The 25325-nt window shown below is 38.5% G+C and overlaps 2 protein-coding genes across 5 annotated transcripts; one reads left to right on the top strand and one right to left on the bottom strand.

The window, feature by feature from the left end:
• LOC129775520 (uncharacterized) lies at positions 1–16864 on the bottom strand. Its single transcript, XM_055780356.1, has 2 exons — positions 16704–16864; positions 1–477 (listed from the first exon to the last, which is right to left on the bottom strand). Exons 1-2 carry the CDS (start codon positions 16751–16753, stop codon positions 378–380), a joined length of 150 nt encoding a protein of 49 aa, XP_055636331.1. The 5' UTR covers positions 16754–16864; the 3' UTR covers positions 1–377.
• On the top strand, positions 16603–25210 carry LOC129775519 (uncharacterized). Of its 4 annotated transcripts, XM_055780355.1 has the most exons (5): positions 24162–24341; positions 24403–24518; positions 24569–24725; positions 24829–24948; positions 25003–25210. In XM_055780355.1, the coding sequence occupies exons 1-5, from the start codon at positions 24275–24277 to the stop codon at positions 25107–25109; spliced, it is 567 nt and encodes a 188-aa protein (XP_055636330.1). In that variant the 5' UTR covers positions 24162–24274; the 3' UTR covers positions 25110–25210. The 4 variants fall into 4 exon arrangements, 2 of the variants coding, with proteins under 2 accessions (XP_055636330.1, XP_055636329.1); XR_008742974.1 differs by lacking the exon at positions 24162–24341 and adding an exon at positions 16603–17184 and having other exon boundaries at positions 24829–25210; XM_055780354.1 differs by having other exon boundaries at positions 24829–25210.
• Positions 25211–25325: the final 115 nt, after the last annotated feature.

The following is a 25325-nucleotide window of genomic DNA, read 5'->3' on the forward strand; positions in this document are numbered from 1 at the left end:
GCCAATCTAAATTTTGTTTATTCATTCAACAAAACATAATTTACAAACGAAATTTCCAATTCTTCCGAAACAATACCACCTCAATAATTTTCTGGGTTCGAATCGAATTATGAAAAATGCATACTAACGAAATGATCACGATTTTTGAAGTGCGGTCCCCAAACGGCCGAATAGTTCTGTTTGGCGGAACCATCCTTTTGTGAATTGCCAAAAGTGGACCCCGCTGGAGGGGTCATTTTCATTTGTTTAACATTTGCCGATGGTTTTTCTGGCTGACGTTGAAGCGTACAGGCGCCTGGGCTGCGGGTTTTCGACTGGTCTTGCACCATGTTTACTGCGTTCGGTCTGCTGAACGGTGTAGCGCTAGATATCCTCAGTCAGGGCACGTATTGAATCTGCGTGAGCACTTGGAATTCCAACGGGTTGCCTGTGTTTCCTGTTCGACTTCCTTTGCGAAGGCTAAGGTTGTTGATCAGCCTGGAAAGGAAAGTAGACGGGTTTGTAAGTTTAAAATTGAAGATTCCGATACATTGAACGTGCTCACAGACTATCTCCAGATAGTTTCATCGACGTATACACGAATAACTCGGAACGTTTGTATGAATAAAATTGAAAACGCAAATTTTGGAATTTCATGGGTTTCTTCTCATGTAGAGGAATATTTTTTAGTATTTTTTGGTATCTGTGAGAACTCCCGGTGTAATATGTGTAATATTCTCGTGTACTGGTGGAGTTAAGGATACCATCAAACAGCTTAAGTACAGCAAATCAACTGGGAAAGGTGGGATGGATCGGAGCGGAACTTATCAAGATGGGACGGGAATAGTTTGTTAATTGTATGTTAGAATTTGGGAAACAAAACAGTTACCGGAGGAGTGGAAAGATGGGGTTATTTGTCCTATCTTCAAGAAAGGCGACAAACTAAATTGTGAAATTACGTGCAATTACTGTCCTGAATTCCGCCTACAAAGTGCTTTCCCAAATCATCTTCCGTCGTCTATCGCCACTTACGAACAGATTCGTGGGAAGTTATCAACCCGGTTTCATCGAAAGTCAGTCTACTACTGACCAAATCTTCACCTTGCGGTAGATTATTGTTACCGAACTTTTTTTTGTTCGTTAATTATAATGAGTTTCGGATGTGAGGCGTTCTAAATCACAACAAGTGGTTTTTAGACTAAACTAATGTTAACATTTATTGTTCACATGAATTTTCTTTGTGTTCGGATCCACCCAAACCACCACGCTACATCTCATGCTGCTGTTGCTGATCCCCGATGTATTGGATGACTTCTCTTCAAGAATTGCCGGTATTCGGCTGGAAAATCTCTGCTGTCACGCAATGCTGCCCTTTATACCGTCACAAACAACTTCACAATTCTTGGGGGTAGACCGCGGTACTATGAAAACTGTCACACGGCTTTACGCTCCGTATTTCCACAGGAATTTCGATTCCTACTTTCTCACTATACGTGATATAATCACCGGTCGATTACTTCCTCAAAGACGTGTGGTTTAACAGCGCGTTGCCTCTCAGATTCTCGAGGGCCGAATAGAATATCTCCACGTCATCTGACATCCTTCAATTATCTCTCCCATTCCTATTGCCAGACATAGCGGAACCGTATCCTTGGTTGTGGTGAATTGGTTAAAATGGCGGTGGCGGTTGGTTGAATTTGTACATTATATAAATGATATTTCGAGTTTACAATTGTATTTTTGGATAACGTATCGACTGTACATTTACTAGAAATAAAACAGAAATCAAATTTCAAACGTAAAACATTAGTTTGCTTCAAGCGTTACGAGTGGTGAATACAATAATGAGCCGACTTCATACACAGTAAATACATATGTTATCACACACCTGTGACATTCTCCAGAAATGCCGTTAGTATCGGTCCCCAGCGCACCATCTATTCATCGACCTTCAAATCCGCATGTGATTCAGTAACACGAAAGGAGAAATGAACAACTACGGACGAAAACGACTTCCTTGAGAGTCTCACAAGACTGATTAAAGCTACGATGCATAGAATACAGTGCTTTTCGCGAATATCGTGTGGATTATCTGATTCATTTGAGTCTCGCCGGTTGTCCTCTACAGGAACGAGACGTGGACAATACTAGAAGAGGATCGGCGAGCATTCGGAGTCTTTGCACAACGTGTGTTAGGGGCCATCTTCGATGGTGTGCAGGTGGAGGCGAAGACTGAACCACGAGTTCACACAACTCACCGGTGAACCCAGTGTCCAGAAAGTAATCAAAGCTGGAAAAATACGCTGGACAGGATATGTTGTAAGAATGTCGGACAACTATCCTGCAAAAATGGTGTTCATCGGAAATCCGGTTGGTACGAGACGACGAGGAGCGTAAGGTGGTTAGACCAAGTGGAACAGAACATGGTGAGCACGGGGTGCCACGAACCGTGTTAATTGGAGAAACATTGTAAATCAGGCCATGTTGTAAAGACGATAGGCCAAAATAGATAAAATAAATGACTCCCGGTGCTGAATAACGCATTTTAACGTATTGTTGATAATCAATAACCTTTTGGAAGGGACATGTAACGGGTATTTCAATAGGGATGCTATAAAAGTAGACCGATAGGGACAGCAAATGACGCCATATTTGTTGTCGCTCTCTTGACTTTCGCTTTATTACCAAAATTCGGAGTCAATGGCCTCAACTTAAAGAACTCTACGTCCAATTTATGGTCGTCATAATCGTCCTGCCAGATCAACAATTGAGCGTCTAGTGGAAAAATTTGAACCCACAGGCACAGTACAAAATGTTCCCGTGCCCGTAGTGTCGAGAATATCAATTGAGGAAGACCCAAATCAGTCTCTCACACGTTATTCTCAAGCGTTGGGCATCCCTGTGACGTTGTTGTGGCGAATTTTGCTAATAGATCTTGCCCTACATCCTTACAAGATCAAATTGACGCAAGAACTGAAGCCGCTTGACCATCAGAAGGTCGTATGTTTGTGAGTTGGGCTGAGCAATAACTTGAAAATGATCCGGATTTTCATCGAAAAATCATCTTCAGCGAGTAAGCTCATTTCTGGCTGAATGGCTTCGTCAATAAGCAAAACATGCATTATTGGTCAGGCAGCAAATCGGGATGCAATGGTGGCTCATGGAGTACGTGTCATGAGCCACCATTGCATCCCGAAAAAAATATGGTTTGGTGAGGTTTATGGTCCGGCGGCGTCGTTGGGCCGTATTTCTTCCGTGATTATTAGGACCGGCACGTTACTGTGAATGGGAATCGCTACCGCTCAATGATAACCGAATAGTTTTGGCCCGAATTGGATGATATGGACTTGGACAATATGTGGTTTCAACAGGACGGCGCCACAAGCCACACAGCGAATTTAACAATCAATTTATTGAAAACCAAGTTTGGTGAGCGTGTTATCTCACGAAATGGCCGAAATGGTCAGTTGGTTGCCTCAGTCGTGCGATTTTACGCCGTTAGACTATTTCCTGTGGGGCTACGTCAAGTCTATGGTCTATGCCAACAAGCCAGCGACGATTGATGAACTACAAATATCGAACGGGAAATTGCAGCAGTATCGAGCGATTTATGCTTGAAAACCGTCGGAAATTGGGTTCAGCGTCTGGACTTCTGCAAGCGTGCCCGTGGTGGCCATGCAAAAGAAATCGAGTTCCATACACAACTGTATAAAATGTACTTTCACATGGATAAAAAAAATTCTTTGATATCCATAACCTTTTGACGTAGAACTACGTCTTTCATTCTTCTTCTTCTTCTTCTTCTTCTTCAATGGCACTAACGTTCCTAGAGGAACTTCGCCGTCTCAACGTAGTATTACTTGCGTCATTTTTATTAGTACTTAGTTGAGATTTCTATGCCAAATAACACGCCTTGAATGCATTCTGAGTGGCAAGCTCTAGAATACGCGTGATCACAGTGCAAGTCGGAGGAAATTTCTTTGACGAAAAATTCCCCCGACCAGAACGGGAATCGAACCCGAACACCCGGCATGTTAGTTATGACGCTAACCACTCGGCCAAGGGAGCACACGTCTTTCATTAAGGGTGCCAAATCAGAAAACAGGTCACGTTTTTATGAAATAAAGTTAACATCAATAACTATTTTTGCCGCGAACGGATTTTGGCGATTTCCATACTAAACGAATCGGAAATCCCTTAAGATTTGTTTAATATGCTATACATTAGAATCCCCTAGTTTGTAAATGGTTAAAATTCATGAAAACTAAGCGTTTCCAATTTCCCATACATTTGTTCTATCCATTTATGTACTTTCCCGAACAGAGCTGACAATAACGAGCCACTTATCGACGACCAACGGAGGGGAAATCGTAGGATTTAAAGTCTCCGTGAACAAAAGAAAAGTAGAAGAATGAAGAGGAACACTTGCCTAGAGTATAAACAGTGGATCTCGCTGAGGCAAACTCTCATTCGGCATCGGACTGTTGAGTAATCCAGTTCACTTTGCTTTCGCTGCGCTTCGATCTAAAGCCTGGTTTAGAGTTCCCGTGAACGTGAACTTGAACAGGTGGTGGAATAGTACGATCATTTCACGGTGAACTACATTGCGAACATACAACTCAAAAAATCGTGGTGAATAGAATAATTTTGTTCACGTTCACGTTCATATTAAAAGTTCGGCAATAAACGTGAAGTAAATAAACATCGATCTTCAATAAAGTAATTCGGATAAAATATACAGTTGTTCACGAATCAACCCGAAGCAACGAAGTTTTTGACGTGAGACTACGTCTAACCGGAATATATGGAGGGTAAAATGAAAACCTAAACACAGAACATGCAGGAAAAAATGAAATATTTCGAATGCTTATAGCTCGAACATTTCGTATTGGATAGGAGAGATGTTTGCATCACTTGATAGGGAATGTTTCTACGCATCTATCGCAACTAACAAAATGTTGTTTTTCATTAGATAAACAATTGAATAACTGTAAAATATTAGGCGTTATCTAAACGCCCTAACTGCATCGTTTTGATTGGCCCGATTTACGGTTTCCCTAACACAGCCATCAAAACCAAGCAGCCTTGGGGAAATCGGCATTGCAAATACATGAAAGTAGGGGGACTTTTGTTCTCATCGAAAAATGTTCCCTAACACAGACTTTAAAACCAAGCAGCGAAATCGACATTGCAAGCACACGAAAGAGCCTAGAGGCGAGTGAACTGAAAAGTTTAAACCCTCTTAAAGCCAAAAAGAAGAAAAAGAACACACGAAAGTAGGGGGAGCTTTTGTTCCCACCGAAATGTGTTCCCTAATAGAGATTTCTAAACCAAGGTGCCTGGAGAAATCGGTATTTCAAATTCATGCAAGTCGTGGGTATTTTTGTTCCGACTGGAATGTGTTTCCCTAACACTGACTTCAAATCCATGAAGCGTGGGGAAATCGGCATTGCGAATTCATACAAATCGGGGGTATTTTTGTTCCGATTGAAATGTGTTTCCCTAACACAGACTTCAAAACCGAGGTTTCTGGGGAAATCGGCTCTGCAAATAAATGCAAACTGCGAGTACTTTTGTCCTCGCTTGCCTTTGTGCAGAGTGGAATATGTCTGTCCTAACATGATCTTCTAAACTTAGGAACCTGGGAAAATCGTGCAGCCACTAGAAGCGAATGAACTTCCCAGTTTCAAGCAAATTCGAGATTCGAGAAGTATGTAAACTTTTGGGATGTAAACTTCAGAGGGAAATGTAAAATAAAATAATCGTTTGATAATTTTTTTTTGTCTTTATTGGAAAGATTTTCAGCCTTAGGCTGGTTCATCAAACGTTTGATAATTCTTCCGTACATATATTTTGTTCTAGTCATCATACCAAACGTAAAAGGTCCGTCATTAAATTTACTTGTAACGAAGAACAATCAATCACAATAAATGAATTGACTTTAAGTACACGGCATTTGTTCATTTGTTTCACTCACAGAGCAAATATATTGAACTCAATTGAATTTGGAAACTGTTTCATTCAATCAAGAATTTAATCAATACAAATGAATGATTGCTAAGCTAAGGTAGTTCCACGTGATCCTTGCGGTTATATCATAGATATAACCCACTAATTTTTTAACCTGCGCAGAGATCCGATTGAATGAAATTGCATCCATATCAAAATTTTCATTCAAAACTAGAAAATTGCTAAACTTATCCTATTACAGTTCACGGTGAAATAATTTTCAGAATGCCTTGGGACATTCGAACGTGAACATGAATGGGGAAATATTTTGACGTCTATATTCACCATTGTTTTCATGTTCACGTTCACCGAAGTCGGTGAACTATGGTGAGTTCACCAACATCTCGATTCCACGGTGGAAATTCAGAACCGTTGTGAAATATTGAATTAATCCACTTTTATCAATATGAATTGTGTTTAAACATGTTTTTCAACTAGAAAATGTTTCTTCCTATCGTTTCAAGATGTTTTCCTCGCGATTTATATATGGACTGATGAATTATTAACAAAAAAGACGGGTGGGTAATGTCGGGGACATAACCGGAGTGACGTAGGACTATACAAAGGGGACAGCTTTTGTTAAATATATATTTTAAATATATTGTTTTATTTTCTTCTCCTACGTGAATACCTACCTATCTACCTTAAAAATGGATTAGTTTACTGTTTACTCTTCATGAATATGTTGATGGTTCTGAAAAGAACCTTTGGTGTTGTGTTTTTTTTATCACTCGATATTCCTATCTTGTTCGGTTAAACCTTCCTGTTTAGCTATTGCGTTTGCCACTCGCCACAGCTTTCACAGTTGGAAAATTTCTTCCCATCTAGCTTGTGACATGTTGTTCAGTAAATTACATATGATGCGACGTGCCGGAGAAACACTTTGCCACTCACTGAAACTAATTGTTGCCTTGATGAGCGCCGAACCGAAGCTGCTCTGTTCTTGATGCGGGTTTTCTGATTGTCGTGAGCAGCTTTGCAAGCCAACTCGAGCAATCCGACGGCCGAAACTCTATAATCGCTGTTAGGTATACTGTTGCTCCGGCACCAATCCGTTCGGCTTAGTTACCCTTGCCGAGCAATCAGTGAATGCGACCAACAGGGAACTGGAGACTTGCACGGTTCGAGTGAGACTTTGCCTTTCCCTTAACTTGTCCTCCTTTGTTACGTCCACGATGCCGATGCCGTACAACCACACGGGTTTACGGTTTGAAAGAAAATAAGATATTTTTTTGGGGTCCGCGTGTTTTATACTCTAGCGGTACACACTCACAGGATAGAGACAAATCGGCAAACTCAGCCAGAGGGGCGAGTCCAACGAGACGAACGAATGAGCGTTAAAAGGGAGCGATGGCAAAAAAATACATTCATTACGATTTGTTCGCTCGTTGGATTCACATGCAGGCTAAAAAGGGTCCTTTTCAGGATCACAAAATTATCTTCAATCTAAAGAGTTTATTGTTTTGTTATCACTCGATATCCCCATCTTGTTCGGCTAAACCTTGCTGTTTAGCGATTGCATTTGCCACTCGCCACAGCTTTCACAGTTGGAAAATTTCTTCCCATCCAGCTTGTGACATATTTTACAGTAAATTACATTCAATGGCACGTCGCATTACCACCACTCAGTATCGGATTGGAGGTAATTTTAACCTGTAATTGAACATTTGCGATGACAGTGGTACAGTGTCGACCTTCAATGTGGGGTCATAATTTGGACCCCGAACTCTATGTTTACAAAAATGTCCAACAAAATATGTCGCATTACTGGTCCGACCAATTAGCTAAATGTCGAGGTAAGTGTAAATTACTGTACTTTCAATCTAAAAGCAATTTAAGAATTGGTGAAAATCAATAAGCTCAGAACAACTGCCAATTTCACATACTCATCATATCCTGGCAAACAAATTATGAAAAAATCAATTTGTGTTTTATTATTATTTGGGATATTGTTTTAGAAAGCATTGAACTGTATTTCCTAAACTCTTTTTTGGAAGGTTTAATGGCCCTGAAAAGCGCCTTGTTTTATGGAATGGTTCAAATTTAGAAAACTTAGTACTCGTGGTTTTGAAAAAAAACCATTTCGAACGCCCTCGATGCCGCCTTGTTCTGGATTTGCCACCAAAGCAGTGTGTATAAAGAACAAACTTTTTTCTTCTGCTACCTGATGCCGTTTTGCGATTGCGTTTGCCACTCGCCACTCGCTGCAACTGCCTGTTGTCTTGATGTCCACAGAACCGAATGTGTTCTGTTCCGAATGCGGGTTTTCTTATCGTCGCGAGCAGCTTTACCAGCTAACTCGATCACTTCGGCGGCCGAAACTATATAACGCCGGCTAGGTGGACTGGTGCACTGGTACTAACGCGCTCGGCCTAGCTACCCTTGCGGGGAACTCCAGATCAACACGGTTCGAGCCGGATTTTGCCTTTCCCTTCACTTTTCCTCCTTTACCATGTCCAGACATGGCTGCTTGGGTTGGTTTGTTGATGTGTTGTGATGCGAACCGATGTGGTGTACGGTTTGAATGAGAATGATCGTTACGGCAGCGGAGCGGGGATTTTTAAGCTGACTGGCTGGCTCGAGAATTACGCATGTGTGCGACCAATGTTTCGTTCATTTTTTTCTTTTTCCTTTCCAATCGTGGTTCATTCTATTTCGCTGCTGCTCTGGTTGCCCGTTTTGGTCGGTTCGATTTGAGGAGCACAAAATGGACCAATCAAAAATGGGCACATAGTGCATTTTGACAATGCTTGATATTTCACAATTATTCAATTATTTATCTCAAGAAAAATTAAATGTTATTCGTAGATATATTTCCTATCAATTGATGCAAAAACCTTTGCGATCTATTGAGAAATGCTCGAGTTATAAGCGTTCCAAATCTTGCATTTTTTCCTACTTGTTCAGTGCCTAGATTTCCATTTCACGTTCACGGGAACTCTAAACCTACCTTAAGATTGAACCCCACCAGTGGTAATCCAACTTGGATATCGTTGTTTGGTTTTTCTGTTCGTTTTTCGCGTTATTCGTATCGTGTGTTTTTCTTTCCGCGTCATAAATTGGACGCTTCGCGTAGTGTGTGATGAGCAAGAAGAAGAGGAAGGCAAGCTCGAGCCCTGCAAAAAAACGAACGCATTGCCAGGGGCAATAAAATTTCTTGGCAAGCGTCATCTATTGATGCACGCGATGTTGGTGCAGTGAAAAACGCTCGCACTGAACCGATATATTGATGTAGTTATGAGATTTGGAATAATGGTGCTGGTGTAACATGTATATAATCGACTGTAGCCGAGTCTATGTCAATTGCGAAAAAGGCCACCGGAATAGCGTTCGAGGTAAATTTTCAATGCATTGACATGAAATAAATTGCGACATACGATCAGCAAGTGTTTTGTTTTGCGAGGGCAAGAATGAATCATCAATCATCAAATTATCGTCAACTGATTCTACAATGAAAAAACCATTTCAGAGATTATTCTACTAAGCAGTTGTTTTTAAAATTTCACAGCATTACAGAAAAATATCCGAAGGTATAAATAAGTGACTTATATAAAATAACAGCGTAGTTCTACGTCAACAATGCGGTCGTATCTTGGACACAACCTCCCATAATTTTTTTTTTGATGTAGGACTACGTCTTTCATTTCTATACCGGAGTGTAAAATCAAAGTTTCGAAAACTAAAGCGTTACGCCGGACACCGAGATTTTGGGCGTTAATAGCTTTAAAACAACTGAACGAAATGGTATGATACACACTTCATTCGAAAGATAAAATGTCTACGCGTTATATACTTGTTACTTTTTCATCCAAAACTTGTTTCAATAGCCTTAAAATTGCTTTCAAAACAGGCTATTGAAATCACCAATCGATATATAAGCGAGCGCCGCTCGTAAACCCACTCAGTTATAATTGAACAGCGATTGGAGCATGTTGTCGCTGTTGTGGTGAAGCTCTTCGTTTATCATGAAAGCGCTGATGAAAGGTGTCACCAAGAGTCTGTTTATGCACCTTAGGCCAGAAGAGAATCCATCAGGAGGAGAGTGATGCCACAAACGGTTCCCCGGGAAGAGATCGGAGCAGCCGCCACACACACACACACACAAACACGCGCGGAACTCTTCGGTTGGGTGCCATTCAGCATCGAGAAAATTCCGGAAAGATTCAATCGTTGCTGAAAAATAATCTGCCAGTTCCCCTGGGAACTGAAAAATACATTCATGCGAAAGAGTTTATTTTAATGTTTTCTAATCATATAACACAGCGACCAAATACATTTGGTTTTGTGATTTTTCAATCAAGTGCAATTAACAGGTGGTTATCAAGTTAGCATTAACCACTGGTGGTGGACTTCGAGAAAAATCGAGAAGAATCCGGAAAGACGTTACTGCAAAATAATTTGCCAGTTCCCCTTGGAATTGAAAATTACATTCAAGCGTAAGAGTTTATTTTGACGTTTTCTATCCATGTTATACTGCGACCAAATACAATTGGTTTTGTGATTTTTCAATCAAGTGCTATTAACAGGTGGTTATCGAGTTAGCATTAACCACTGGTGGGCTTCGAGTATCGAGGAAAATCTGGAAAGAACTAATCGTTGCTGAAAAATACTCTGCCAGTTCCCCTGGGAATTGAAAAATACATTGATGCGAAAGAGTTTATTCTAATGTTTTCTATCCATACAACACTGCAACCAAATACATTTGGTTTTGTGATTTTTCAATCAAGTGCAATTAACAGGAAAGCTTCTGAAAATTATTCTTCCCCATCAGTAGAAAATTTTCGTATCCAATATTGTATACGCGCCAAACGGAAAATGTTTCGCATCGTGAAAATTATATAATTTTCAATCGATTATTGCTCAGTTGCCGAAAGTTTCAAACTCAGAGAGTTCATTCCCCTCTAGTTTGCCTTCCAAATTGCCATCGTAAACCACACCTTCTCTTGAATCAATCACGCACAAAAAGCATACTTAAGCGATATTCTGGTGGTGAAACGCATTCATTTTTCGTGAAGATGTCGACAAGACAACATTGTAATTGAACGAGGTGAACGTGCTGGACGAGCTGGACGGCGAGGGATCGAGGCATTCGTTACCTAGCCTGATCTGACCTGAAAGACATGCAGTTTGTTTGGAACTGTGAGGGAGGGCAGAAAAGCCGAGCCATCAGAAGGAGAAGAGAAGGTGACCAAGAGAGTATCAGCAAAGATATTATCGTTGCTGAAAAATAATTGCCAGTTCCCCTGGGAATTGAAAAATACATTCATGCGAAAGAGTTTTTTTAATGTTTTCTAACATATAACGCAGCGACCAAATACATTTGGTTTTGTGATTTTTCAATTGAGTGCAATTAACAGGTGGTTATCGAGTTAGCATTACCCAGAATCCGGTAAGATACCGCTGCTGCAAAATAATTTGCCAGTTCCCCTTGGCATTGAAAATAACATGCAAGCGAAAGAGTTTATTTTAATGTTTTCTAACCATATAACACTGCGACCAAATACATTTGGTTCTGTGATTTTTCAATCAAGTGTAGTTAGCAGGGAAGCTTCTGAAGTTTATTCTTCCCCATCAGTAGGATATTTTTGTATCCAATATTGGATGCATAAAACCTTATACCTCCAACGTAACGCTCTCGTTTTCGAAGTCCCCCAAATATTCATTTATTCATTCATTCAGAATGGATTCAGATTCAACAACACTAAATCAACGATAGTCCTACGTCACCATTGCGGTTATACCATAGATATAACCCACTCTCTGTTTTTGTTTTATTTAAAACTTTTGTAGCGCTCTTATTGAAAAACCCGATATAACTTTCAGCAAATCCAATTAGCCTTATCAACCAGCTTTCATTTGATCCCTAGATAGTTCCTGTAGGACCTTCATACAGAGATATTCAGTTTGAATTGAAAAATTACCCCTTCGTCTTTGATGATAAATAATTCAAGAGGTAATGATCGCACCACAAATCGAAAGACAGTTTTAAAAACTCCAATAAATTCTGTGTAATGTTAATTTATTGCCTTGACGAGAAAAATATACTTAAATTTTTCGCATCAATTTCAAAAAAGTGCCAAAATCATCTTTTATTTTGCTAATATTACAGTAAATTCTAATGTTTGCAAATAAATTTGTAGCCTAGTGTATCCCTTATATTCTTGTGAACGTTTCATATTGATATGTTCAGCCGTTTTTCTAGCCGATTTTTCAAAATTTGGAGTAAATTAGCCACTTTATCGTAAATCGTATCAGAAGCACAATATGCTACGCGACTCTCAGAATGAGCGATTCGTAACTTTTGTTTTAATGAGTGTTTGCTATTGAATTGGTTGACAAAAAAAAAAGACGGGTGGGTAATGTCGGGGACATAACCGGAGTGACGTAGGACTATGCAAAGGGGACAGCTTTTGTTAAATATATATTTTAAATATATTGTTTTATTTTCTTCACCTACGTGAATACCTACCTATCTACCTGAAAAATGGATTAGTTTACTGTTTACTCTTTATGAATATGTTAATGGTTCTGAAAAGAACCTTTGGTGTTGTGTTTTTGTTATCACTCGATATTCCCATCTTGTTCGGCTAAACCTTCCTGTTTAGCGATTTGTTGTCACTCGCCACAGCTTTCACAGTTGGAAAATTTCTTCCCATCCAGCTTGTGACATATTTTACAGTAAATTACATTCAATGGCACGTCGCATTACCACCACTCAGTGCCGGATTGGAGGTAATTTTAACCTGTAATTGAACATTTGCGATGACAGTGGTACAGTGTCGACTTTCAATGTGGGATCATAATTTGGATCTCTATGTTTACAAAAATGTCCAACTAAATAAGTCACATTACATGTCCGTCCAATTAGCTAAATGTCGAACTAATTGTAGATTACTGTACTTTCAATCTGGAAACAATTTAAGAATTGGTGAAAATTGAATAATCAGGAAAGTCCCCAACTATCAATAAGCTCAGAACAACTGCCAAATTCACATACTCATCAAATCCTGGCAAACAAATTATGAAAACATCAATTTGTGTTTTATTATTATTTTGGATAATGTTTTAGAAAGCATTGAACTTTATTTCCTAAACTCTTTTTTGGAAGGTTTAATGGCCCTGAAAAGCGCCTTGTTTTATGGAATGGTTCCAATTTAGAAAACTTAGTACTCGTGGTTTTGAAAAAAACCATTTCGAACGCCCTCGATGCCGCCTTGTTCTGGATTTGCCACCAAAGCAGTTTGTATAAAGAACAAACTTTTTTCTTCTGCTACCTGATGCCGTTTTGCGATTGCGTTTGCCACTCGCCATTCGCTGCAACTGCCTGTTGTCTTGATGTCCGCCGAACCGAATGTGTTATGTTCCGAATGCAGGTTTTCTTATCGTCGCGAGCAGCTTTGCCAGCCAACTCGATCACTCCGGCGGCCGAAACTATATAACGCCGGCTAGGTGGACTGGTACACAGGTACTAACGCGCTCGACCTAGCTACCTTTTCCGGTGCAATTGGCGGATACACCTACGGGAAATTGCAGACCACCATGGTTCGAGCGGGATTTTGCCTTTCCCTTCACTTTTCCTCCTTTGCCATATCCAACCATGGCTGCTTGTGTTGGTTTGTTGATGTGAGGTGATGCGAAACGATGTGGTGTACGGTTCGGATGAGAATGATCGTTACGGCAGCGGAGAGGGGATTTTTAAGCTGACTGGCTGGCTCGAGAGTTACGCAGACTGCGACTGTGAGACTGCGACCAATGTTTCCCTCGTTTTTTTCTTTTTCCTTTCCAATCGTGCTTCATTCTATTTCGCTGCTGCTCTGGTTGCCCGTTTTGGTCGGTACGATTTGAGGAGCACAAAATGGACCAATCAAAAATGGGCACATAGTGTATTTGGACAATGCTTGATATTTCACAATTATTCAATTATTTACCTCAAGAAAAATTATATGTTATTCGTTATGATAGATGCGTAGATATATTTCCTATCAATTGATGCAAAAACCTTTGCGATCTATTGAGAAATGCTCGAGTTATAAGCGTTCCAAATCTTTCATTTTTTCCTACTTGTTCAGTGCCTAGATTTCCATTTCACCCCCTATATCTTCCGGTTAGACGTAGTCCTACGTCAAAATTGTGCAAGTCCAGAAAATCTTTGAAGAAACAGAGAAAATCGATTTTTCATTTCTTCCCAATATTGTTGCCCACCTACACACACCAAGATGATAGTATGGACGTAAAATATTCTAATACCTGAAAGTTGAAGCTTCAAAATGATGTACATCTCATCTGTATACGTTGTTTTTTCACAACGTTACAGCATGTCAAAAATCAATTGAAATTTTCGACTTCGCACTCTGTTCCTTTAATTTTCTCGTCGAGTGTAGTTACCATCCATTGGAATCGATGTCGGTTTTCCAGGGGTTGACATAAACGAAAACTAATTTCGACCAGTTCTAAAAGTTGACCCCTAGTAATTAACACAAGCTCTTTTTTGAAACTTTTAAGATGCCTGTATAAGTTGTAGCTGTGCCGTCGGAAGTGCAGCAACGGACGTTGGCTACAATCTATTTAACACGTTGAGCCCCGAATTGTTCTTACTACGTTTTCCATTCAGTCCGCATCAAGAGTATTTGCACACTATCAGTCTCGGCTCCCAGCTCCCAAACATGTTTATTGCATAAAAAGAAAATAGTCAGAAATTCGACTAGAAAGTAGTCACATATCGTAAAACATCCATTTTTTATATTTCCATTATAACATATAATAACATATAACAGACCATTTTTTATATTTCCTCACTTTGTAAATGTCAGTCCCAGTGATCAACGTTTTTCTAACGAAAAGCTCAACGTCAGTCCCTAGGGACCAACATGGGGATCAGCGTGTTAAGTTTAGAAACCTTTAGTTTGATGCTGGTTGCGGCCGATGCACAAGCTGCCTGGAAGAAGTTCGAATTGGCATTCTAGGACAGCGGTCTGAATCGAAGGATTGAGTTGCTACGGAAATTCACCTTGATATGTCTTGCCAATAGTTCCAGCGTAGAAGCCTACGGTCATGAGCTGATAAGTACAAGTCAAATCATCGGCTTTGAATCCCACTGACGCTAACTTGTGTCAGTGGGATTCAAAGTCGATGATTTCGGCTTGCCGGAGCAGTACACCTAAACTAGTTGCCAGAAAGCATTTCATTTTCGGCAGAAACCATGCTTTTTTCGTGTCTTTAAGAGTCAAATGAGCAAATAAAATCATCTGTCCCCTAAAGTTTTAAAATGTTTGTACATTTTACATATCTTTCTTTTTTCTTTTTTATCTTTTTTTGGGATCGCACCCAAAAAAAGTCCAAACGACGTCAACGGGGATCGAACTGAGGCCGGGAGGAATGCAAGGCAACACGACCACGCTATCCACATAGCTAATGATGCTGTTATGCAAGTACACCACGAGTGGGACTCGATGCTGTACGGAAAAGGGTTAAAAGCTATGATAAAGGTCCTGAAGGTGGAAAGTTAGGTTGCACATGATTTGTCTGTCAGACAACGAGAAAATCGGAGAAATATTTGTAAAATTTTGCTTGGTAAATACGAGAGAAAACCATTTCTACATCCGTGACCGTGACCGGGAATGAAAAGTGCATATATTTCAAAAATCCTAAGCGCCCCGTTGTTGACCCCGGAAAACACGCCACATCGACCGCAATGCCAGTTCACTTAGGAAGAAAGTAATGTGTTTTTTTGGAACCAGTGCGGTGTAGTCTAATGACTTTTTGAAATTAGTTGATACCGTTAATAATTTGCCGTCCGCTCATCTCGTAAAAATTTATGGTAACCGACGACATAACAATAATAAATATAAATATGCATATAGCTACATGATCAACATCGTATACCCCCAGTTATCATAGAAAGTACATTGGAGTCGCTTTTTACGCGGGGGATACGTGTCGCGTAAACAAAAACCGCGTAAATTCCAAAATCCGCGTAAATTCCAAAATCCACGTAAAAATAAACTGGGTAATTTTCAAAATCCGTGTAAAAATCTAACGAACAGTGAATTAGTAGTTTCAAATGCAACCCATACTCTAACAACTGATTACCTCATTTTTTTTGCATGCTATAATCATGCCATCTGAATCCTCTATTAATTCTCAGCTACTAATCAGTGATACAATACAGACTTATTTCGTGAAATGTCACATCAATTAGCATATTGAATTTTTACGCGGTTAATGCGAGCCGCGTTGAAAAAACCGCGTAAATTTGGAAATCCGCGTAAAAAGCGACTTCAGTGTACGCTGAACGAAAATAATGACTGAATAATAATTTACCATGAATTCTAATGAAATTTCGAAAATATAGGAGTATCGGCTTTGTTCGGTTGAAAGCATTCCAACATATCACGTGACCAAGTCGTGATCATGATAATTTGACATAAATCCACCGTGTTGTTTTCTTTTCATACGTGATGAAACCTCAGTAAATGTTGCATCATTCTCAATCATATAATCTTCAATGGCGACACTGTAGGTTTAAATGCAAATCGATGTAAAGGAAATAAAGAGTAGATGAAACTGCATTCTCCGGTAAATTGCATTCCGAAAATCAACAGGAATTAAGAAGCTGTCAGAATTGCATCGTTCACTACAACACCGACATGATGCTCCTCACCAACAGATGCTTTAATGGTGGTTGATAATGCCAGTTCACTCTTCCGGTTAATTACCTTACAGACGGGATGAACTTCAACGCTGAATCTGATTTTACCAATAACATTGACACCAATATCGATACACTTCCACAAGATAAAGATCCAAACAAACCAAAATAAACAAAAGTCACCAGTATATTTTGGACACCGGGCACTTTTAGAATGATGCCTGTCGTATCACACGTAGGTCCTATATATATCCTATACAGCAGTCGCGTACTCGGGGTGCCAGATACTTAAAACACGTTTGTTGGATACAGAGGAACTGGTTTTCTTGAGATATTTGTTGTATTTATGCAAATAATGCAGATGAACGCACAGTGGGCTCATTGTGGTAGCAGCATTCGTCAGAATCGTGTCCTTTGCGAGTGTATAGTACTGGCCCAAATCACTCCCAGGTTACATCGAAGAAAATTTGAAAATAATCATAATTATCAAAAAGATAGCATTTGTGTGTCAATACGTAAAAGTTGATTATGTCTCTGGAAAACGACATGTAAGTACCTCCCTACTGGTTGTTTTGAACGAACGTTTGTTCTAGACAGAATTAGGTATGTGTTGTTGATAGTTGACAGTTTTCACCGGTTGGATCTGGATTTTTAACTGCAGCTGCATTGCATTGAGATTCCCGTAATATCTCTATTGCGCAATATATAGGATGTTGGGTAGGTGACCCAGAATCTTTCAGGAGAAAATAGAGGATCATATTTGATGTAAAACCTTGCATATGGTGTAGAATATCAACTATGGCGAAGTCATTGAACTTGTTTCGTTTCGGGCTCTGTTTGCCTTGAGCTGGCTCTAAAAATGTTTCTGCTGATTCCATTTGAATAATGATGATGATGTTGAATTAAAGAGGCTTTAAACTTTTCAGTTCATTCGCCTCTACATTTGAATAATTGAAAGAAAGGTGCTGAAAATAGTTGTAAAACATTTAGATTAGAGGAATAAAGTTATATCTTGGGAGCTTTAACTTAAAAGTTGGAGTTTTATTAACCGACAAGCGATTATTTGATTGGTTTATTAACCAAATGAAAACTCTCTAACCTAAGGGTTCGTTCATCAAACTGCTATCTGTTTTACTGGATTTCCTTTTGAGGTTCTCAAAAAACCACGAATTCCGCTATCGGCTCTTTTTCTTGTGTGTCTAACACATCCACAAAAATGCTTACTTCTTTCACGTTATCATCATTTATGAATAAGGTATTCGTGGAAGTTCAAGTGAATAATTAAATAGTTAAAAATACGCTCCACGACCATTTTTATTTGAACTATTTTATTAAATTTTCTCATGATCTCAAATGATCGTATACAAAAAAGGTGTGTAATCGTATTAACTGGGAACAACATATCAAATATTTTTCAAATGTAAGACTATGTTTATCTAGAAGGTCTGAAGTGTAAAATTAAAATCTAAAAATTGAACATGTAACGAAAAAATTACACGCCCATAACTAGACCATTCTATGATAGACCGCATACATATTTGTTGTATCAATTAATTTGAATTATTGCTAGGGATCTAGGTACTTACGTATTAACGCCATCGGAGTCGAAATACAAAAGATAGAAATTATATTTGTGAGCGTCGGACCGCATACTTTTGCCTGATGAATTACGCTATCCTATGTTTCAAACTAACCGGGCAGTCGGTGGAACATAAGTTTGCTTGCAAGAGGCCGCCTATTCCGACGGCGAGTCGGCGGCCGAATCGGATTGCATCACATCGGTGGCTTGGACCGCCTCGGTTCGATCTTCTCGTTAGATAAGACCTTCGTCTAAAACCAACCGGATCGATAATATATTTCGTTATTTATCGTGCGTACTATTTATCAAACTCCAACCGAGACGGGTCTGCAGGCGGCAGGGTATTTAATCAACATTTTCCATTATTTTTGCGCGAAATTCAAAACTCCATTCAAAAAGTTTCGGATTGTCCTATTTGGGTCAAATATGCACCATTTCTTCTTCTTCTTCAATGGCACTAACGTTCCTAGAGGAACTTCGCCGTCTCAACGTAGTATTACTTGCGTCATTTTTATTAGTACTTAGTTGAGATTTCTATGCCAAATAACACGCCTTGAATGCATTCTGAGTGGCAAGCTCTAGAATACGCGTGATCACAGTGCAAGTCGGAGGAAATTTCTTTGACGAAAAATTCCCCCGACCAGAACGGGAATCGAACCCGAACACCCGGCATGTTAGTTATGACGCTAACCACTCGGCCACGGGAGCACATATGCACCATTTACCATTTGCTATTTTGTTGCCATTTTAAAAATAGCTTCATAATCTATCATAGAAGGCTTGCCCTTTACTGGCGAAAAACTCTAGTAATCGTTTTTTTACAATATTCTCTTGATCCCAATTTCCTATTCAGGAAGTATGCAATGCGAGGAAAGGAAAGGAAATTGCTTGGTACCAGGTCCGGACGATATGGTGGATGCATTAAAATTAAATTTTTGTTTTGGTTCCCATAAACAACAAAAGTCAATACTGCCGTAGTCTCGCAAAGTGACGTAAGCGCAAGATGGAAGAATTTTCAGTACGAGGCTTTTCATTAAATTGTATGTATAATCAGCATACGCGTACACTACGAAAATCCGATCTGTACAAAATGGGTACACTTGATGAAAAAAGCAGTTTTATTTATGCTATGCTACCAACGCCAGTTTGTTGTGGAATTAGCGAATCTCAATCGCTGTTTCCATAACCGATTGGCATACATCCATTAAAGTATGTGAGGTAGAAATCATGTAGAAAAGTTCTACACATTTTTCAACTTTGTAGTATGCGAACAGGCTAAGATAGTTGAAAACCCATTTGTAATAATCATGAACAGCACCGATTTTTTCCAATCCAAAATGCAATTGAAACCATCCTTGTTAAATAAGTTAATGTCGTCCGAAAACATCCGATGTAAACAGATACAGTTTACGCGGGGATGTTTTGAGCTTTGTTACATGATGCGTTTCGATGGGGAATTTAGAAGTTTGAAGCTGTCCACAAACTCCGACATTTACCCTTCAATCAACACTCAGTTTTAATTCATCCGAAGGAGGAATTGATCAGGCGAGGAAAGTAAATACCTAAAGATAAAAGACACTATTGAGAAATCCTTGTAATCAACAATGAAATTGGTGAGTTCAAAACTATTCAGTTTCAATCTTTATATGCAATATGTGATAACAGCAATATACTTCAATCTAGGATAAATTATTCATTTAAGCTTTTGATTTTTTAAATTTGGATATTTAACGTGTTTCTTAAACAGAGGTTCTGAATTTATGGTTTACAGATCTAATAGAAGATGGTTCTTATAAATGTAGCACTGCATGGGGATAAACTGTTTTTCATTAAAACATTTGGGATTATGAAATTTTTGTTACTTCTCATAAGAAAGGACGCTTGTGACGGACTCATTATGCGTTCATTACGTCCATTACGAAAAATGTTGTGCGAAATTTACTGTCCCAGCTCGTTCATTCTATGTCACCAGATCAGATCAAAAATCACATCGCATCACAATCAACTTGATCTTACATCTCATCATAGTAAAAATGGCGCTTACGCCACCTCATAGTGGAAATGGCGCTTACGCCTCTTCATTTTCATGATTTACGGGGTGATTTTTTTACATTTCTGCATAATTTACAGTTTTCTGAAAGAATTTGGTATTCTCTATCGATAATGACAGAAATATAAACGTCAATTTTGGCGCTTACGTCACTCTGCGAGGTTACGGTAGAATAGTTATACTATCAAAAAAATGACTTTCAACTTTAACCCCACTGACAACTTTGCCAACAGTTCTCCTACACGTTTTTTCTGCATCTATTTTCACAAAAGACACGATTAAAAATGATCAAATCATCAATGAAAATCTATAGAATTTTTCTGACCTATTTCTTGGGATGCTCGAGTCCAATTGCTTTGTTTCAAATGCTCGCTCTTCTCACGATCCGCCATGATCTCCATTTTAAGATAAATATCATTGAGAAAAAGAGACCAATTGATCGGAACGTTCACGTGATAGTGTCAATTTCCTTCGAACCGTAAGTAAATCCCTTTTATACCGCGCGGCGAAGCACGTGAGATAGCAAAGTTTCTCGCTCTATTGTGGAAACCATCTTACTTTTCAGCTTCTATTTGATACCCGAGTCGATAACATATGAGGAAACGACTTCAAATCTCACCTAGTTACAAACAATCTCACAAAGGGGAATGTCATGCACCTTAAATGATTGGAGCTAAACTTTTCAGCCGGTTCTAGACTGAACGCTCATCTTTATTTCGAACTGCTTTTGAATGACCTAAGAGAGCAACCTGCCCATGCACAGGAGACGTAATCACCAACCCCATTAGTGTTGGGAAAATGCATTTTTGTTGTTTATTGGCCTACAAGCATAACCATGAGAATTTCCAATGAAATGATGGGCCCTATTTTAGAAATCGAATCGAGGATTCGATACAATCACTATCATTATCACATCGAGTAAAATCTGGAATTATAGAAATCGAGGAAAACAGCTCGATTCGTTACTCTGCTCGAATGTCAGCGGCGGTGCTGAAATATTTGGAACGAGTTTGAAATGTTTCACAATGAACTATAGAAAGGATGCCAAATCTTTTTTTGAAACATCTGCTATGAAAATTATAAATATCTATATTTCCAAAAGTATTTTTTTTTATCTGTATTATAGTGATTTTCAACTCATTTGGCTGGTTCGTCACTTTGACTTCCATTTTTGGAAGAATGTCGGGAGTGAGAATTGAACTCGTGACCTTTAGCGTGAGAGGCATGGATGTTACCACTACGCCAGATCGCCTCCACTTTCCAAAAGTATTAATATGGTAATGTTTTGGAGAAAAACTGATATTCCCTCAACGAATGAAGCTTAATAGGCGTAATGCATGCATGGATGTGTAATAAAAAACGACATCTTGGGACAATTTGCTTTACAAAAAATATAAGTATTAGAAAATGGACTTATTCATGTATTTTCATAACTGCAATCTATAGAATTCCGGAAGAAGTCACACATGAATTCCACTTTTTTTTAGCATATAATTTTTTTTAGCGTCGATTTCTTATAGTAACGGAGTCAATAGCTTTATTGTATTGGGCCACCACCTGCCGCTTTCATTGGTTCAACGAATCGTTCAAACTGGTGGTGATTTGTCTGTCCACTCACATTCAGCCTTATGCGCTGGAAGTGAGTTCTGCATTGTAAATTATAACATGATTAATATAAATAATGCTGGATTGAACACATACCTTGTATAGACTATTCTGGCAGCACCGTAAAACAAATACTGATCAATACCAAGGCGCCTCTATATATACCAGGTGAAACAATTATATGAAATGCACTTTCAGCCATATTGGAATTGCTGTCGGTATTGTTTACAAACAGCATCAGAACGCTGCCGGCGGCTCTCTACAAACTGCTGCGACGCTTATTCGAACGATGCCTACTTTGTTCGGCTTTCGCGAATTTATGTGAAAAAGACGGGATGATTTTGTAGAATTTCATTCTCATCCAGTTCATCCACTACTCTCGCATATGAAAATGCAAAAATGGCGTATGCAAGCAATAACAAAACAAACAACCCCCGCTCAACAAACCGCAATCCCCTTCTCATTGAAGTGATGATGTTGCTTAACCTGTTATACATTATACAAGCGCCTTGATCAAAGCAAACGAACATGTGTTGAAAATTGCATATATTTATGCGTTTCTGAAATGTTTCCCAGAGGAAAATATCAGGGACGCAAACCAAAACAAAATAATTCTCTGAAGATATGCAACAAGCGAATCAAACAACTCGAAAAGTTCTGACACTTGCATCGATAACTATCACTCGCTCGATTTCTATAATAGTAAAATAGAGCTAACGAACAAAATTCTTATCGCCTCGATTTTTATAATAGGGCTCGATATGTCCAGTTGAAGAATATTACCGACAAGAAGAGAGCCTAGGAGATTTTAGGAATTAAAACATATATTTTTCCATTTGGAAAACGCTTGCGTCTATTTATGCGGACAATCAATCGTTTCAATGAACATTTGGTCGTATAGCTAGACGTAACCACCAGGATGCTTTGTCTGCAGTGTCAGCATTTACTTTTCCGATAATAATTAAAAAATCTCCGCCGATAGTTTCAGTTGTTGTCGGATAAAATCAAATAGCTTTGGAAGAAATTCCAATGAACTAAAAATCACATGAAGAAATTGAAGATATTAACAATAAAAAAAAACAAGTGAAAGATGTTTTGAAGCCTTCATTTAAGTTCATTGACCAGCTTCAGCTTCAAAAATTACAAAAGGATTTTATAATTGAAAAAGTTTTGGTTCTAATACCGATAGATAAACATGACTATTGGATTAATTTGCCAGAGAGTCAAATAGATTAAAATTTTAGATTAGTTTTATTAGATTAGCAAAGAAAGAAATCAATATGAAATAAGTTTAAAAAATATCGATGTGTTTTATTGAACTTGAGGTTAAGTATTCAAAACAGATGTTCACAAAATAAATTAAACAGCTGAATTTGGAGTAAAATTTCTATACAACGGCTGTGTCTAAATTATATATCGTCGGCAGGATACCGTGTAGACTGAGGAAGTATTGTTTATAATGATAACGCATGATAAAACGGGCTATTCGTTTATGTAACTAATCATTATAAAAATTAGTAAATGAAACTGACTGGTTATTTAAAGTCTGTTTTTTTTACTTACACCAATATAATGAGTGAATGTTCAGTACGTTGAATTATTCGATGTCGAATTTGATGAGTAATAATGCACCAATATTATATATATTTTACTACTAATTTGATGGTTTCATTATATACTCGAAAATTCAAATGCAGAAATTAAAGTAGTTACAACATAAAAACGAAATTGCTTCTCTACGTTCATCGAAGTGCTGTTAACAGAGAATTGTAACTATATAAGCATCATTTTAATAGAATCTTATGTTCATCTATTAGGAAACGCTAAGTGATAAGATACATGGCATGTTTGGATTATGTGATTCAAATGTAGAGGCTTATAGCACATAATACTGGTAATTGGTGATTGAAAGTTTTGTGGAACTACGTCTGTTATTGAGTGATTTTTCGAAAACGTCTTTTCAAAATTGTTCAAAGGTTTTCGAACAAAACATGTTTGTTCGCATTTTGAGCATACGTATTACATTGTGTAGAATGCGTAACAGTGAATAAGTCGATTTTGTTCATTTTGTCGTTTACGTCTCCTATACAAACATGGGCAGAGCAGTGAATGAATGTTGCAGAGGGATTGCTTCGTTCTTTTTCGTGAGAAAAAGTACGAATTCAGAGCACCGTTAGTTTCAGGTCAAGCACCATAATAGAAACAAGTAGGCTATAACAGCACTACCGTTCCGAGAATTAATATGTAAATAGAATTTTTTCAAGAGGGATAAGATGAGAGAATATTGTTTATCTTCATCGGAATCTATTGTTTTTCAATAATTGAAAGAAAAGCAGAAACAAAACCATACGTCGTGTTCCTATTCATACTCTTTGTTACATCAATTCATTTTTTTTGCCGTAAAATGAACGACAAGTCGATAGTAACGGAGAAAATCAAGTGGCTTCATAGCGAAAATGGTAGAGTCATTGGTAGGTTGCGGAAGGCAATACGTTAGAATCTTGAGGAATGATGAAAATAATTTATTTTCAGATGAAATCAAATTATACAAGAAAAAGCAAGAGGAGCTGGAGCTTAAAATTAAAGAGCTTTTCAACTATCTCAATAATCGAGGAAATCAACTGGAAACAATAAAAAAACATTGCGAAGTATGCTTGTTTTTCACAAACTTTTCTTTTCAATAAATTATTTCAAACAGGAAACCAAACTGCAAATAACCGAGGTTACATCGAACGAGAAAAGGATTCTTGCAATACACGAGCTCGAGAAATCTCGTTATTCGAAACTTCGAAGAGCTGTTAATGAGCATAAGGAGGCTTTCTCGCGTGCTATTCGGAAACAAAGGATCAATTCTTGTAAGTCATCTTACATTTATTCATTCGAAAGGATTCTGTTTTATAATTATAATATTATTCAATAGTTTGTTATTGCGAAATTTTTAAATTGTGTGATCCGCAGGTCAAGTGAACTCTAAAACGCATAGTCCGGTTGTACCTTTCCCAAACCAGGTATCTTACGTGAATTACTCCCTAGAATGTCAGTTAGATGAGAGAAAAAGATATTTGGATAATGTCAAACGTAAGTTGTCGAAGCGTGAACAGGATATTGTTATCAAGAAAAATTACAATGCAGCCAGAATTATACGACTCAGGAAGCTTTTGCAGTCAAACGAGGCGAAGCGGGCTCTGTGCAAGGAGCAATTGACTGCTTTAAAATCTAAACAGAATAGACGGTACTAATTTTGCCGTTGGAAAAATCGCCAAGTCAGGAAGAATCCGATCTCGGTAAAGGTTATCAAACTGCAGCCCAGAAAGAATCCACCAAGGCCACCAATATAAACTAGAAAAATAAAACATGTTCATCAATTGATGAACTCCTTTTTATACATCAATATAATATCACCTAAAACATCCGAAAGTCCAAAAATAATGTTTCTTTTAAGTTGCATTTTTGGG

This window comes from Toxorhynchites rutilus, chromosome 3 (genome assembly GCF_029784135.1).
Source record: "Toxorhynchites rutilus septentrionalis strain SRP chromosome 3, ASM2978413v1, whole genome shotgun sequence".
Taxonomy (NCBI): Eukaryota; Metazoa; Arthropoda; class Insecta; order Diptera; family Culicidae; genus Toxorhynchites; species Toxorhynchites rutilus.

Coding starts and splice junctions, on each gene's coding strand:
- LOC129775520 (XM_055780356.1), bottom strand. CDS start 16,753: ATGTTATTGGTAAAATCAGATTCAGCGTTGAAGTTCATCCCGTCTGTA. Junction 478..16,703: donor AAGTTCATCCCGTCTGTAAG/GTAATTAACCGG, acceptor TTTCCTTTCCAG/GCTGATCAACAACCTTAGCC.
- LOC129775519 (XM_055780354.1), top strand. CDS start 24,275: ATGAACGACAAGTCGATAGTAACGGAGAAAATCAAGTGGCTTCATAGC. Junction 24,342..24,402: donor CGAAAATGGTAGAGTCATTG/GTAGGTTGCGGA, acceptor ATTTATTTTCAG/ATGAAATCAAATTATACAAG. Junction 24,726..24,828: donor GAAACAAAGGATCAATTCTT/GTAAGTCATCTT, acceptor TGTGATCCGCAG/GTCAAGTGAACTCTAAAACG.